This window comes from Girardinichthys multiradiatus, chromosome 7, assembly GCF_021462225.1.
Source record: "Girardinichthys multiradiatus isolate DD_20200921_A chromosome 7, DD_fGirMul_XY1, whole genome shotgun sequence".
Taxonomy (NCBI): domain Eukaryota; kingdom Metazoa; phylum Chordata; class Actinopteri; order Cyprinodontiformes; family Goodeidae; genus Girardinichthys; species Girardinichthys multiradiatus.
The window spans coordinates 23,232,690-23,245,964 of NC_061800.1; the positions used below are offsets into that span (position 1 = coordinate 23,232,690).

The following is a 13,275-nucleotide window of genomic DNA, read 5'->3' on the forward strand; positions in this document are numbered from 1 at the left end:
CCCTGCAGGTTTTAGATGTGTGTCTGCTCCAGAACACCTGATTCATATTCTGACATGACCTCCTATACAGGCATCAAGTATGGAGGGTCAAACTGGACAAAATTAATACAATAAAATCATCATAAAACAAATAAATGTTGTGAATGTCCCATAAGTGAAGTAAATGTAACATGAAAGAAATGTAACATTAAATGTGCCATTAAATTAAAGGTACCATTTATTTATTTAATACATCATTAGAAACAATAAATGTACCATTATATCATTAAATGGACTATTATGGAATTAAATGTGCCACTGAATAACTAAGTATAATTTTAAAGACGACACGATGTAATTAGTGGTACACTTAATATTTAATGATGTATTAAATTGTACATTTAATGGTACATTCAATTTTTTTCTATTTCACAACATATTTATTTAATATTTAATATATTATTTAATATCTTCCCTTGATGAAGCCTGTCCACAAGGGGACATGGGGAATTTTTTTCTTTGCGTTTCCACGCAATACTTTTTGCGTTCTCACGCAATAGTCTTTGCATTATTTCGCAATACTTTGTGGAATAGTTTCCAAACCAGATAACTGCAAAAATGGAACAAACACTACACCCGTTTTGAGATTTATTGAGTTTTATTTTGAAATCTGCCTTAAATAAAATTATCTTCAAATCAGACTAAAAGACCGTTTTTATCCACAAGCTGTCAAACTACTGAACTCTGGTCCATAATACTGCACGAAACCACATCTGTTACACTTTATTTCCTTATTACTGCTGCATGATGTGTACTTTTTTTTGTACGCCATTAGTGTTATTGTTTTTATCGTAATTTGAACGGTTCTTCTTATCCTAAGCATTTCGTCGCATTGTTTACTGCATGTTAACCTGCATATGACAAATAAACCATATCAATGACATATCAGTGTTTGTTTTATGAGCAGTTTATCATCTGTGCTGCTGTTCCAAAATGCCGAACACAAAAGTATTGCATGGGGACGCAAAAGAAAAAATAATTCCTCCATGTCCCTTCGCGGGCTCCGTACCTTATTTCTTAAACCTTTAGCGCACATGGAGCAGTTTTGTTGGTCAGATGAGACTTGACACATGATGGTACATTTGGTTTGATGAATGAAGAGATGCAGGGCTGATTTAATCCAGAATCTGCCTTTCAAGTGTCCCTTAATCACTGGTGAATTTGATTACGACTAAACACGTTTTACAAGCAGCAGACTGCGTGTTAACACCGCTGCATTCAACTCTCCTGAAGTTCGGTAATATTTGCGACTTTCCTGTCAGCTCTATGAGTTTAATAGATAAGTCCTTATTTCTGACTTTACGTTACAAATCCAATTTTACCACGTCCAGTTCTCCACCTGCGTTTGCTCCCTCCATCCTGAACGCAGGTGGAAAACATCGATCAGAAGCACTGTTGGCTTGTGGGTCGTGTAGTTTGTTTGACTCGCATTAGAGTATAGACTTCTTGGGAAAAAAACTACACAATGGCGCCGTCAATCCAAGTTTTTTTTTTTCTTAAAGTTTATAACAAAGTCTCAGTTTTACATTTCCAAAGACAATTGATCCTAGTTTGTTTTCCCTCCTATTGGTTAGCTCCCGCTCCTGTCTGCTCCCGTTCATGTTTTATCCTGTACCGTCCCAATCACATGATCTTTACTGATGCTGTCTCCCGTCCCCCGGGAATCCCGTGGGAATCCTGTGACCCGTGGGACTCCCGAAAAAATGTCAGCCTCTAGTTCACACTAGCCTTCATTGTTCTTACATTGCTTTTAATGTGATCTTTAAAATTTAACTGAGAATCTAATATTACTCCTCTTTTTCTACCTGTTCAATGAATTCTCCATTCATTTTGATGTTCAAATCGATTGTTTTCCGAATTCTTTTTATAGAGAAACACATAGATTGGTTTTCTTTAAGTTTATTATTATTGAGGATTTGTTTAACCAATCGGACACTTTCTCCAGATTTTTGGTCAATGTGCTGCTGATAGCTGAAGGGGTTTTACCAGGCACATAAACCACAGTGTCATCAGCGTACATCTGAAGGCTGACTTCAGGACGCACTTCAGGCAATTCATTCACATACAGGCTGAAGAGAATAGGCCCCAGCGTGGTTCCCTGAGGGATTCCGGTTTTAATTCTACATGGGGCAGATTTTACATGATCAATAACTACACATTGTTCTCGGCCCTGCAAAGATGACTCGAACCATGATGGTGCCTGATGTGACATTAAAAGATGACAATATTGAAATAAGAAGACTGGTTTATGGTATAAAATGCCCTTTTTAAGCCCAGGAATACTGCACCCATGATGTTTCCTTTCTCAAACAACTGCACAATATTTGCCAATAATGCACTGATGGCTGATTCAGTAGAAGGATTTTGTCAGAGACCATAGTGGGGTGTCAAACTCCAGTGTCCTACAACATTTAGATATGTCTTTGTTGAAACACACCTGAATCAAATAGCAGGTCATTAGCAGGACTCTGGAGAACTTGACTGCATACTGAGGATGTAATTCAGCATTTGATTCAGGTGTGTTGGACCAAGGACACATCTAAAAGCTGCAGGACACCGGCCCTCGAGGACTGGATTTTGACACCCGTGGTTTAGGGTGTACATATTGATGTGTTTCTAAATATTGAGTTAGTTGTTCTAAAACTATTTTTTCTAATAATTTTGACATAACCAGAACTACACGTATTGGTTGATAGTTACTGACATCTACGGTATTCCTGGACTTAAAGATGGGTTTAACTAGTGCTTTTTTCCAAACATCTGGAAATGTTCCAGTTTTAACAGAGAGATTTATAATGTGGGTCAAAGGCTGGATAAGAGTATGAGCATATTTTTTTAGGAACACTGCATCTATGTTGTACATGTCATTAGACAGATTGGTATTCAAACCTGCAATAGCTTTCAAGACCATTGCCTGATCCACTTAAAATAATTTTCATCTGTTGCTGATAATATATTTAAATTATTACTACTGGGCTCAATAAAGGTAAAAAAGGTCCACAAACTGCTTTGAAGAATATTTGGTCAAGGATGCTTCATATCTGATGTGATTTGAGTCATAGATTTTGAAGTAAATGCGATCAAGGTTCAGATGTTGAAAAAGCAGAAAAATAGCCCTATGCCAGACTCCAGAAATTGGAACCCACTTTTAGTATGTAATTATGTAGTTTTATCACTCTGAGACCTGTAGATAATTGGACCTGGATGCTATTAAAGAATGTCCACAGCAATATTTTATAAACAAAGGCCCAGAATGTTACAAAAATTGTAGGAAAAAAATAGAAATTTCAGTCTAAAAGTTTTTAAATTTAATAATTAGAACTGTGTAGAAACCCTGGTAACTACTTCACACTTTGCCAAATCTTTGAGTCAGTTGAGGATGGTCTGTCAGCTTTTGATTTGCCCAATTAGGATCTTCAGTACCTTGTGGACTGAGAGGGATAAAATCTTGATCTATGACTCTAATCTAATCTAGAATTTAAAACAACCCAATGCTTTCCCGTGGTTGCCACTATGAGGACAAATTGTATGGCAGTCTTACGTCTGTCAGTCTGCCCCAAAGCAGCTGTGTCTACAATGTAGACTACCACTGTCAGTGTGTGAATGTGTGTAAGAATAGGTGGATGACTAATTGTAGCATAAAGCGCTTTACAACTCCAGGACATACTTTCCAAGATGCATACTTTCCGGTTACCAGAATCCTGGTTCTGGGGTGACAAGGTTTCCTGGTCTGTGCAGGACTGAGCAGCAAAAACTGACATGATGCCCAACATATTTATGGGATAGTTATGGATACCCTCTCATTGCAGGTGCTCAGGTCCCGGTTTTGTCTGGGGGAGGGGGGTCGGAGGGGTCTCCATGGCTTGGGCGGCCGGGCGGACTGGGGGAGCTAGGGGTGTTGGTGTCGGTTTTCGGTTGGTTCTTGGGGTCTGGTCCCTGTCCTTAGCCTGTCGCCCGATGGATATGCCTATGCCTCCGTCCTTTGTTTTAACTCAGCGAACGGGGGTGCCTATTGGGGTCACCCGGGGAGCTGGCTCCCTGGGAGAGCATTTTACCCCCCAGTCCTTCCCTCCCCATCCCAGGACACCTCCCTCCACCTACTCCATCACACTACCACTCATGTCGGGCCTTAGGGTGCAGGTGCATCATTGGCGTGCTGCAAGGGTTTTCCATCTCTGCGGTCCGACCCATGGCAGTCTGTGCCGCAATTTTATTGTACAGCTTAGACACTCATTTATAGCATTTTCATGGCATTCACATGTAGGGCCTTGGGTGTGAGCGTGGTCAATGGCATCAAGAGGGAGGGTATTTTATTACCCTCCTTCTTGTTATTATTACCCTCTTTATTACCCTATCGTTGCAGTGGCAGTGATGTGGTGTGTATGTGTGGTTGCGGGGGTGTGGTAGGGGACGATGGCCCCGAGTGCCGGCCCCTGGCCGTGGACCTCTTGCTGAGTGAGTTTGTCCCATCTTGGTGTGGGTCGGGGGCTCCGTTGTGAGCCGGTGCTCGACAGTGTCTTGGGTCTCTGGCTCCATGGTTGGATCTGCTCGGGCATAGACGGCTGCCGCCAGGGCATGTGGGCACATTGCTGCAGCTCCCTGGGGCTTCTGCTCTGTGGCTGCTGGGTGGTTCCCCTGGGACTCTCCCCTGCACTTCTCTGGGGGGGTTGAAGTATTCCCGGCAGTGGTTCTCCTGGGGTTCCTGTGCTCTGGGGGCCCTTTGGGTGTCTGTGGCTCGGATCACCTCCGTATCTGTCCTGGGTCCTGGGGGGCAGGTGGCTCCTCCTGTGGCTCCTCACACACTCACTATTGCATATTATTATGGAGAAACCTTGTATACACAAGAGCTGTTACAAAAAAGTGGTTAATATGAACGTTTCTGCAGGTGTAGAAACAAGCAGGGGGTTATCTTGTATTCTCTTCATCCTTCCTTCTTTCCTCCATTCTGTTCTTCTCTCCCCTTTTCCTTTTTGCCCACTCTTTCTCTCTTTCATGCTTCTTTTTTTTTTCCTTTTTATTTCTGTCTCAGTGTCCGTAACAACTGAAATAATGCCAAAGCAGTTTCTAATAAAATTTATTTTAAAAAATATCAAGCAGAGCTTTAAAGCGTTAGCTGTAATGCTCCAATTGTGAAAGTAAATCTGTTGGGCTTTTTCTTGGCACTCAGACAACAATGAGCACTCTGCTGCCGGACAGGAAACGGTAAAAAAACAGAAAACAAAACTGCGAGACAGTTTTGCTTGTATTTGGCATACCTAAAGGGGACATATTATGCTTTTAAATCCTTCTTTTTCACACTTAAATCATTCAGTTGTGGTCTATATAAAGTGGAACTGCTATGCTTTGGTCTGAACTCCTTGTTGTTGTAGCTCCACAGGCTCCTCTTTTACTTCTGTTCTGAGGTGTGTCTAAGAGCAACTCACTTTGGCTCCGTCTCTTAAAATGCTGCCGAGGCACTTCACAACCCCCCTACAGGTCAAAGAGCCCTACATATTGACCTATTCGGCCCTTTTTGTAGTTACAATTATCTAGTGCCCCAGAAACAAGACAGTTACGGCAAAAACAATGGACAACTGTTACTGTAATAATAATATTCAAAACGTAGTACAGTTCTGTCCTCAAGGAGCTAAAAGCAGCACACAGCATTAACATAAGCAGAAGGCATCATGCTGCTGCTATCAGAACAATGGCTAGGACGTCATAAACACACAATAAATTCATGTATAAAATAAAGTTTGATGTCATCTTAGCGTTATTTGCAGAAGGAACTGACCGCTTAATCAGATTAAGTGTTTCAGCAAATCCTTGATTCTGGTGGAGGTTGCAGAAGGCACTCGTCCTTGAAGTGGAGGAAATAGGAATTTGCCCACCGATGTGGGAACATTTCCATGACAAATAAAATTTAACCAGGCACTTTGAAGAGGTTCTGGAACTGGGGAACAGTGTAATGAATTGTGTGGGTTAATACGCCCAACAACCAAACCAAACTTATTCTCTTACAGCGTCGGCATACTTGAGCTTGGACTACAGCGAGAAATACATATGTCAGTTGAGAAAATTACAGCGAGAAATAAATATGGCGGATACACAAAATTGATCAGCCAGAACTACATGACTTTGTTTAGCTGTTCAGCAGCAAATACTGCAACCTAACAGTTGGAAAAACGCAACAGATGATAAAGAAAACTGAACGGACTGAAAAAAATGGCCCAAACAGAATATAAAGATATCTAGGCAGCATGTAGAGACTAAATTTAACTTTTCTGCACTCCTAGAGACTCCAAATACACAGCAAAATGTATTTAAAGACTAAAAAAGTGAATTTTGCGTATGTCCCATTTAATGTCTGTGAAGACAGCAGTGAAGCTTCTCATACTATCAGCTATGTTTGCTGTCAGTCCTCATTAGAGGGAGCGCAAGATAATCTTTTGATGTTTTCACGTTTAACTGCCCTTAGTCTCACGTGAATGCTTATCCAAATTTTGTGGCTATCATTTGTTTATGTGAATCAAGAAACCTACCCAGTTAGCGTCTGCTGATAAATGTACGATTTATATTGTGAAAATGGTCATTGCTGATTTTTTTTTCTGGGATTTTTTTTAAACTCAAAAAACCTAGTCATACAGTTTTAGCTGGCTCTATTGTGTCGCCTATTAAAAGGCTGACTGTGAGCTGCCATGTGTTCAAACAGTAATTAAGTCATTGGGTGGTTAAACTTTGTCCTGAGCATGCTTGGTTTTTTCCAGGTCAGACAACCCTCTGCTTCCATCCGTCACAGCAGAGGGGGCAACGCTGACGTTTAAAAGCAAGACCTCTGATCTGACAACTGGCTCCTACCAGTGTAAGGCGATTAACAGATATGGAAGCAAGGAAAGCACACTCTATGTTCAACACCGAGGTGAGGATTTCCCTCTGAAATGTGTTAAATATGCTTTTTATGCTTTTTTTTTCATATTTCCTGTGCATTTTGAACCAAGCATTATAAGGTGCGAAAATGGTATTAATAAACTGACATTTTTCTAAAGCTTGCTTTTAACAAATTAATTTTTTTTTCCTCAACCTCTGTAGATTTTCTGTATTTTCTCAACTGACATATATATGACAACACTTGGTGTATTTTCTCTTTATTGTCCTGAGTAAATATACATAATAAACTGTCTTTTGAAAGAATAAGAGGTTTTTGTGAAACTAATCCTCTTCATTCAGTTTTGTAAACCTAGTTAAGACTTAATTATATGGGATTTAACCATGAGACATGACTGGCCAACACCATGTCGGCTGAAAATTTCTGATGGCTTATCAGAGATTCACAGCAATTCGAGGGCATCCTAAAAAGATTTGATCTCATCCGGGGACCGTTTTGTAGGTGCCAAACCTGTTCTGGAGGGATTGTATCAGTTTCTGACAGGTCTGCAGTGGAGGAGACTTCAGCTCAGAATGGGACTGACTGGCAGTTGAACTTGGCAGTTGTTACAACCACAACCCAGGAAGCTGACTCCCCTTATCAGGAAGGCTTGGGTGAAGCACCTGTTCGAATTGTGAAGAAGATATTCTAGAGACTGCTTCAGCAAGCTTCAGACGACGCTTTAATTTGCCGCTAATCTTGCAAATAAGCGCCCCATTGATGCCATGGTGCAGCCAGGAATACACCGTGCAGTACATCAGGTTAACAAATTTGGGAGGTCCTGGAGCCAGCTTGCTGCACCTAATCTCTTTGTAACTGGCACACCACATGTGAATGTCAGAGTCGTTTCAAGCTTCTCTGAGGTGATTCCGACATTTAAGCATCCTGTCTCCAGCATTCAAAGGGACCAGCAGTCCACAGATTTTCACCGAGACATCCGAAGGTTGGTGGTCCTGCTGACAATAGACAAGCAGGCAGGAAGCCCAGGATGGAGTCCCTGACCACAAGTTCAGTTTGTGCGATCTTCACAACTGGTATTATGGGAACATCGAGTGTGGGGCGTTGAGCAGGATTGGGCGTGCAGTCAGCGTGAAAACAGCAGGTTGCACCAGGTGGGGATTATTGGATAATCAGGGGAGTTTTGAGGCACTCCCTTGCAGGACAGCAAGGAGCAAACAGTGTGTAAGTATTTATGATTATTATTTTCGATCATAAATACTTATCAGAATACAATTAAATATCATAATTCAGAAGTCATAAATTCTAACCAAAACTACACTGCTCAAAAAAATAAAGAGAACACTTAAACAACACAATATACATCCAAGTAAATCAAACTTCTGTGAAATCAAACTGTCCACTTAGGAAGCAACACTGATTGACAATCAATTTCACATGTTGTTGTTCAAATGGAATAGACAACAGGGGGAAATCTTTGGTGATTATCAAGACACACTCAATAAAGGAGTGGTTCTGCAGGTGGGGACCACAGACCACTTCTCAGTACTGATGCTTTCTGGCTGATGTTTTGGTCACTTTTGAATGTTGGTGGTGCTTTCACACTCGTGGTAACATGAGACGGACTCTACAACCCACACAAGTGGCTCAGGTGGTGCAGCTCATCCAGGATGGCACATCAATGCGAGCTGTGGCAAGAAGGTTTGCTGTGTCTGTCAGCGTAGTGTCCAGAGCCTGGAGGCGCTACCAGGAGACAGGCCAGTACACCAGGAGACGTGGAGGAGGCCGTAGGAGGACAACAACCCAGCTGCAGGACCGCTACCTCCACCTTTGTGCAAGGAGGAACAGGAGCACTGCCAGAGCCCTGCAAAATGACCTCCAGCAGGCCACAAATGTGCATGTGTCTGCACAAACGGTTAGAAACCGACTCCATGAGGATGGTATGAGGGCCCGACGTCCACAAATGGGGGTTGTGCTCACAGCCCAACACCGTGCAGGACGCTTGGCATTTGCCAGAGAATACCAGGATTGGCAAATTCACCACTGGCGCCCTGTGCTCTTCACAGATGAAAGCAGGTTCACCAGAGGTAGCATGACCGCCATTAGGTACCGAGATGAGATCCTCAGACTCCTTGTGAGACCATATGCTGGTACGGTTGGCCCTGGGTTCCTCCTAATGCAGGACAATGCTAGACCTCATGTGGCTGGAGTGTGTCAGCATTTCCCTTAAGATAAAGACATTGAAGCTATGGACTGGCCCGTCTGGGACATCATGTCTCGCTCCATCCACCAACGTCACGTTGCACCACAGAGTGTCCAGGAGTTGGTGGATGCTTTAGTCCAGGTCTGGGAGGAGATCCCTCAGGAGACCATCCGTCGTCTCATCAGGAGCATGACCAGGCGTTGTAGGGAGGTCATACAGACACATGGAGGTCACACACAATACTGAGCCTCATTTTGACTTGTTTTAAGGACATTACATCAAAGTTGGATCAGCCTGTAGTGTGTTTTTTCCACTTTAATTTTGTGTGTGACTCCAAATCCAGGCCTCCATTGGTTAATAAATTTGATTTCCATTGATGATTTTTGTGTGATTTTGTTGTCAGCACATTCAACTTTCTACAGAACAAAGTATTCAATGAGAATATTTCATTCATTCAGATCTAGGACGTGTTAATTGAGTGTTCCCTTTGTTCCCAGTGTAATTTCTTATGAATAAATATCAGAGATGCACTCTGGGAGTGTGATTATTGGGCTAACAGCACCTAATATTTACAATTAGTGAATTGTCATTAAAAATAAATTATTATTACCAAGACCACACAAAATGTCACTGTTATCAACTGTTCTGCCAAATGGTTTGGAACATTAACCTTAGTTGACAGATAATCACTCTTGCACAAAATAAACAAAAACACTGTCTTTTTTATATAAAACAAAATTAAACAAATAGTCCCTCGGGCAATCAACTATTCAGATCCAACAAACTTGTCATCTAACTAAAGCAGGCACTATTCTAAAAAAAAAAGGATGCACGCTGAGTATAGATGGAGATCAAACCAGCAGTTTATGGACTGTGTGGGTATGGATAAAGCTTTGGATGGACTTGGAAAATGGAAGAAAATTAACTAGCACTAACAGCATCTTGACTAGAAGCCATTCATTTTGTGAAGTTACAGCCACAAACTTTGCTGTACTTTATGGAGATTTTATGTGATAAATGAACACAAATTAGTAGATATTTGTATTCATCACCTACTACTCAGATGCCCCCAAATAAAATACATTGTAACCACTTGCCTTCAGAGGTCACATAATTAAAAATAAAGTCCACCTGTATGTAACTTGATCTCAGAGAAAATCCAGCTGTCCTGTGAAGACCTCAAAGTCTTTTAGAGAACCTTAGTGAACAACAAACTTCATAGAGACAAAGGAACACGGCAGATTATAAAACTATTTCCCAAACTTTCAAAATATCACAGAGGACAGTTCGATCCGTCGTCCAAAAATGGAAAGAGAGTGGCCCAACAACAAACCTACCAAAATATGGTCATCCACCTAAACTGACAACCAGGGAGGGCATGACCAAAGTCATTGTTGAAAGAAACCCAGCAAAAATGCTGGACACAGGTACTCCTGTCAAATGAGACCAAAATAATAATTTTTTCTCCAATTTTTACAACACTGAGTGGCGAAAACATGACACTGCACATCCCGATGTTGCAACATTGATATGGGAGCGGCTCTCTTCAACAGACACAGGGAAACTGGTAATGGTTGATAGGAACAGTGATGGAGCAAAACACACCACAATACTGGAAGAAAACTATAAGATTTGAGAATGGGACAGAGGCTTGCCTTGCAGCAGGACCGCGACCCCAAACACACAGCCAGAGCTTCAAAGAGTATGGTTTAAAGTATATTCTTTTGTTAGAATGGCCCAGTCAAAGTTCCGCTCTAAATTAAAATAGGAGTCTGCGGTAATTCTTAAAAACTGTCACAACTCTCCATCCAATCTGCCTGAACTACTTTACATTGACAAATAGGTCACATGTTTCAGTTTATGCAAAGCTGATAGAGGCTTAACCCAAAAGTCATGCTTCTTTAGTGGCTGCAAAACTTGCTCCTACAGTGTTTTAGATGATGGAGGCTAAGTACAATTTGTTGTCATATACTAACTGTGTAACTTCTGAGACAGGTGATTGGACTAGTATTTAAATGCAGGCCAACATTTTCTAATTCTTTTTTGTAAATAATAAATCTGAAAACTTTTTTTTTCTTTCAATTTATATTTATGCACTAATTTGTGTTGATCACATGAAATGCCAATATAATACGTTTAAGTTTGTAGCATTACAAAATGTGTACCCCATAAGTACTTTTAATTCTGTATAAAGGGCCTAAATGAAGCACTGTTTTAACTTTTAATTTACAGTTGTGAAATTTGCAGAGGATGGTAAAAGTTACCTTTAAACAAACAAGAGTAAAATACAAGATTTTTGCCCTTTTCCACTGGTTCTGTTTAGCCTGGCTTCACTCCACTCAGCCCGCTTTGTGAGCATTTCCATTACTGTTTTTTTCTGTACCGGTACCTACTTTTATGTTCTCTGCTCCTGAGCAGGTACGACCAGGACTGAGTAGTGAATACATGTGAAGTGAACAGGCTGGTGTTCGCTGATTGGCCCTGGGACCAGGAGAAATGAGAAGGTTTTCGAAGACGTAGTGCATGGAAAAGTTAATCAAACTCAAGAGCAACTACAATAATATTAAGGACCACAATGGCCAGAGTCGGTCAAATCTACATATAATTTTACTATTTATAAATCATAAACTGTTGGATGGGTGCAAAAACTTATCACTCATGTAAAAACTTTGTGTTGCAAGGCACCTGCACTATGCCTTCCTCCGTGTGTGTGAATTATTGTTATCTCCGTGAGAACCAGCCTCCTTTCTGTCTCACACACATACACCCTGTCTGAACTGTCTGTTGAATTGTGTATATAAATAAAGAGATAGGGTGTCAAAACTTTGTAGTTGCACTGCAAAGTGGGCTACCCTTGCTGCAAGTAACTCTGACTGTATCGTTCTTACCTCTGAGTTGACTAAATAATACCTAACCTAAACCATGCCTAAAGGCTGAAAGAAAAGAAAAAGGACACATCAGCTTTCTGAATTACACCCAGGCAGGGCACTGTATTTAATAACATCCTAAACCAGCTGAACACACATAAACCACACCTAAATCAAACCAGCGTCAGCAGGTGGAGGGAGCATGCAGAGAGCAGCAGCCTTTAATCAGATTGCCAACATCAGATCAAAGAGGAGGAAAACCTTGCTGAATTTGCAGAGCATGAATTCCCAACATCCAACCTAAAACTAACCGTGATCAAAACTCTGCAGTTTTGCGCTTTAAAGTTGTCGTTATTGCCATGGCTGAAACAAAAACATCATAAAGCCCAAAATTTTTATTTCTTCAGGCCAACTTTGGAGCGTCACCAATCCAAGCAGCAGCGTCTGTCCTCTCCACTTCTCCTGCCACACCCCCCTTATATATATATATATATATATATATATAAAAATATATATATATATATATATATACATATATTCTTGTATATTAGAATTTATAAGAATGTCTTATATATAAAAGACATTCTTGCATATACAATAATACAAACATAATTTGTATTTTGTTCATTATTTTCTATTTATTTTTTATCGTTTCAAGCAGATTACTTTAATGTGACAATGTCACACAGTAACATTAATAGCGGAACAGCGCACTATACTTGGATGGAGGCGGGGCTTCAAGCCATAACTCCAGCTCTCAGTTGGTCAGTAAAAACACAACCAGACCAGGTGGAGCAGAGCCACGTCGCCTAACTAGAGCCAGAGGAAACGTGGCATTAGACCAAATCAGATAACTTGAAGGAGCAAGGACAGACGCAGGCAAGTGTGGTCAGGAAGCAGAGATTAAAGGGACGGATGGGATGTAGGAGTGGGTTTGACAAATAAAACTCCTACTAAAGTTAACCACAATGCAACACTGGAGGCAAAATAATCAAAGGAAAAATAGCATAGCCAAAAATGTTTAAAAAAGAGGAAAAAAAAACAGGGTCCAAACCCACTGAAAGCTAAACTAAAGTCCACAGCCTCCACAACAAAGCCACACACAGTCTACACAGGGAAGATATGTTTTCTCTTTATTTTCTTATTTGAGATCCCCAGAGCCATTTTTAGTTTGGAAAAGAAGAGATGTAATTGAATGCCTTCTAGGTAAACTGGTTTATCAGGGGTCCTTTTACACAAACACCGAGGTATCTGTTAGCAACCAGCCTGGATCCAGGTCCCAACCTCTGTTGCTTTGCATAGCA

The 13,275-nt window shown here is 41.0% G+C and overlaps 1 protein-coding gene across 5 annotated transcripts in view; it reads left to right on the forward strand.

Annotated features, from left to right (window-relative positions):
• The window catches only part of si:ch211-214p13.3 (nectin-1), a 61,042-nt gene that overhangs the window by 20,593 nt on the left and 27,174 nt on the right, over positions 1-13,275 (forward strand). For 4 of the 5 annotated variants that reach the window (XR_007038949.1, XM_047370104.1, XM_047370107.1 and 1 more), the window contains one exon: positions 6,786-6,937. Coding sequence is in view for 4 of the 5 variants with exons in the window: in XM_047370104.1 (XP_047226060.1) it covers positions 6,786-6,937 (152 nt within the window). In the remaining variant the exon portion in view is untranslated. Of the gene's footprint in view, positions 1-6,785; positions 6,938-11,522; positions 11,631-13,275 lie in introns of those variants that run through there. The other variant, XM_047370109.1, reaches the window with a different exon arrangement.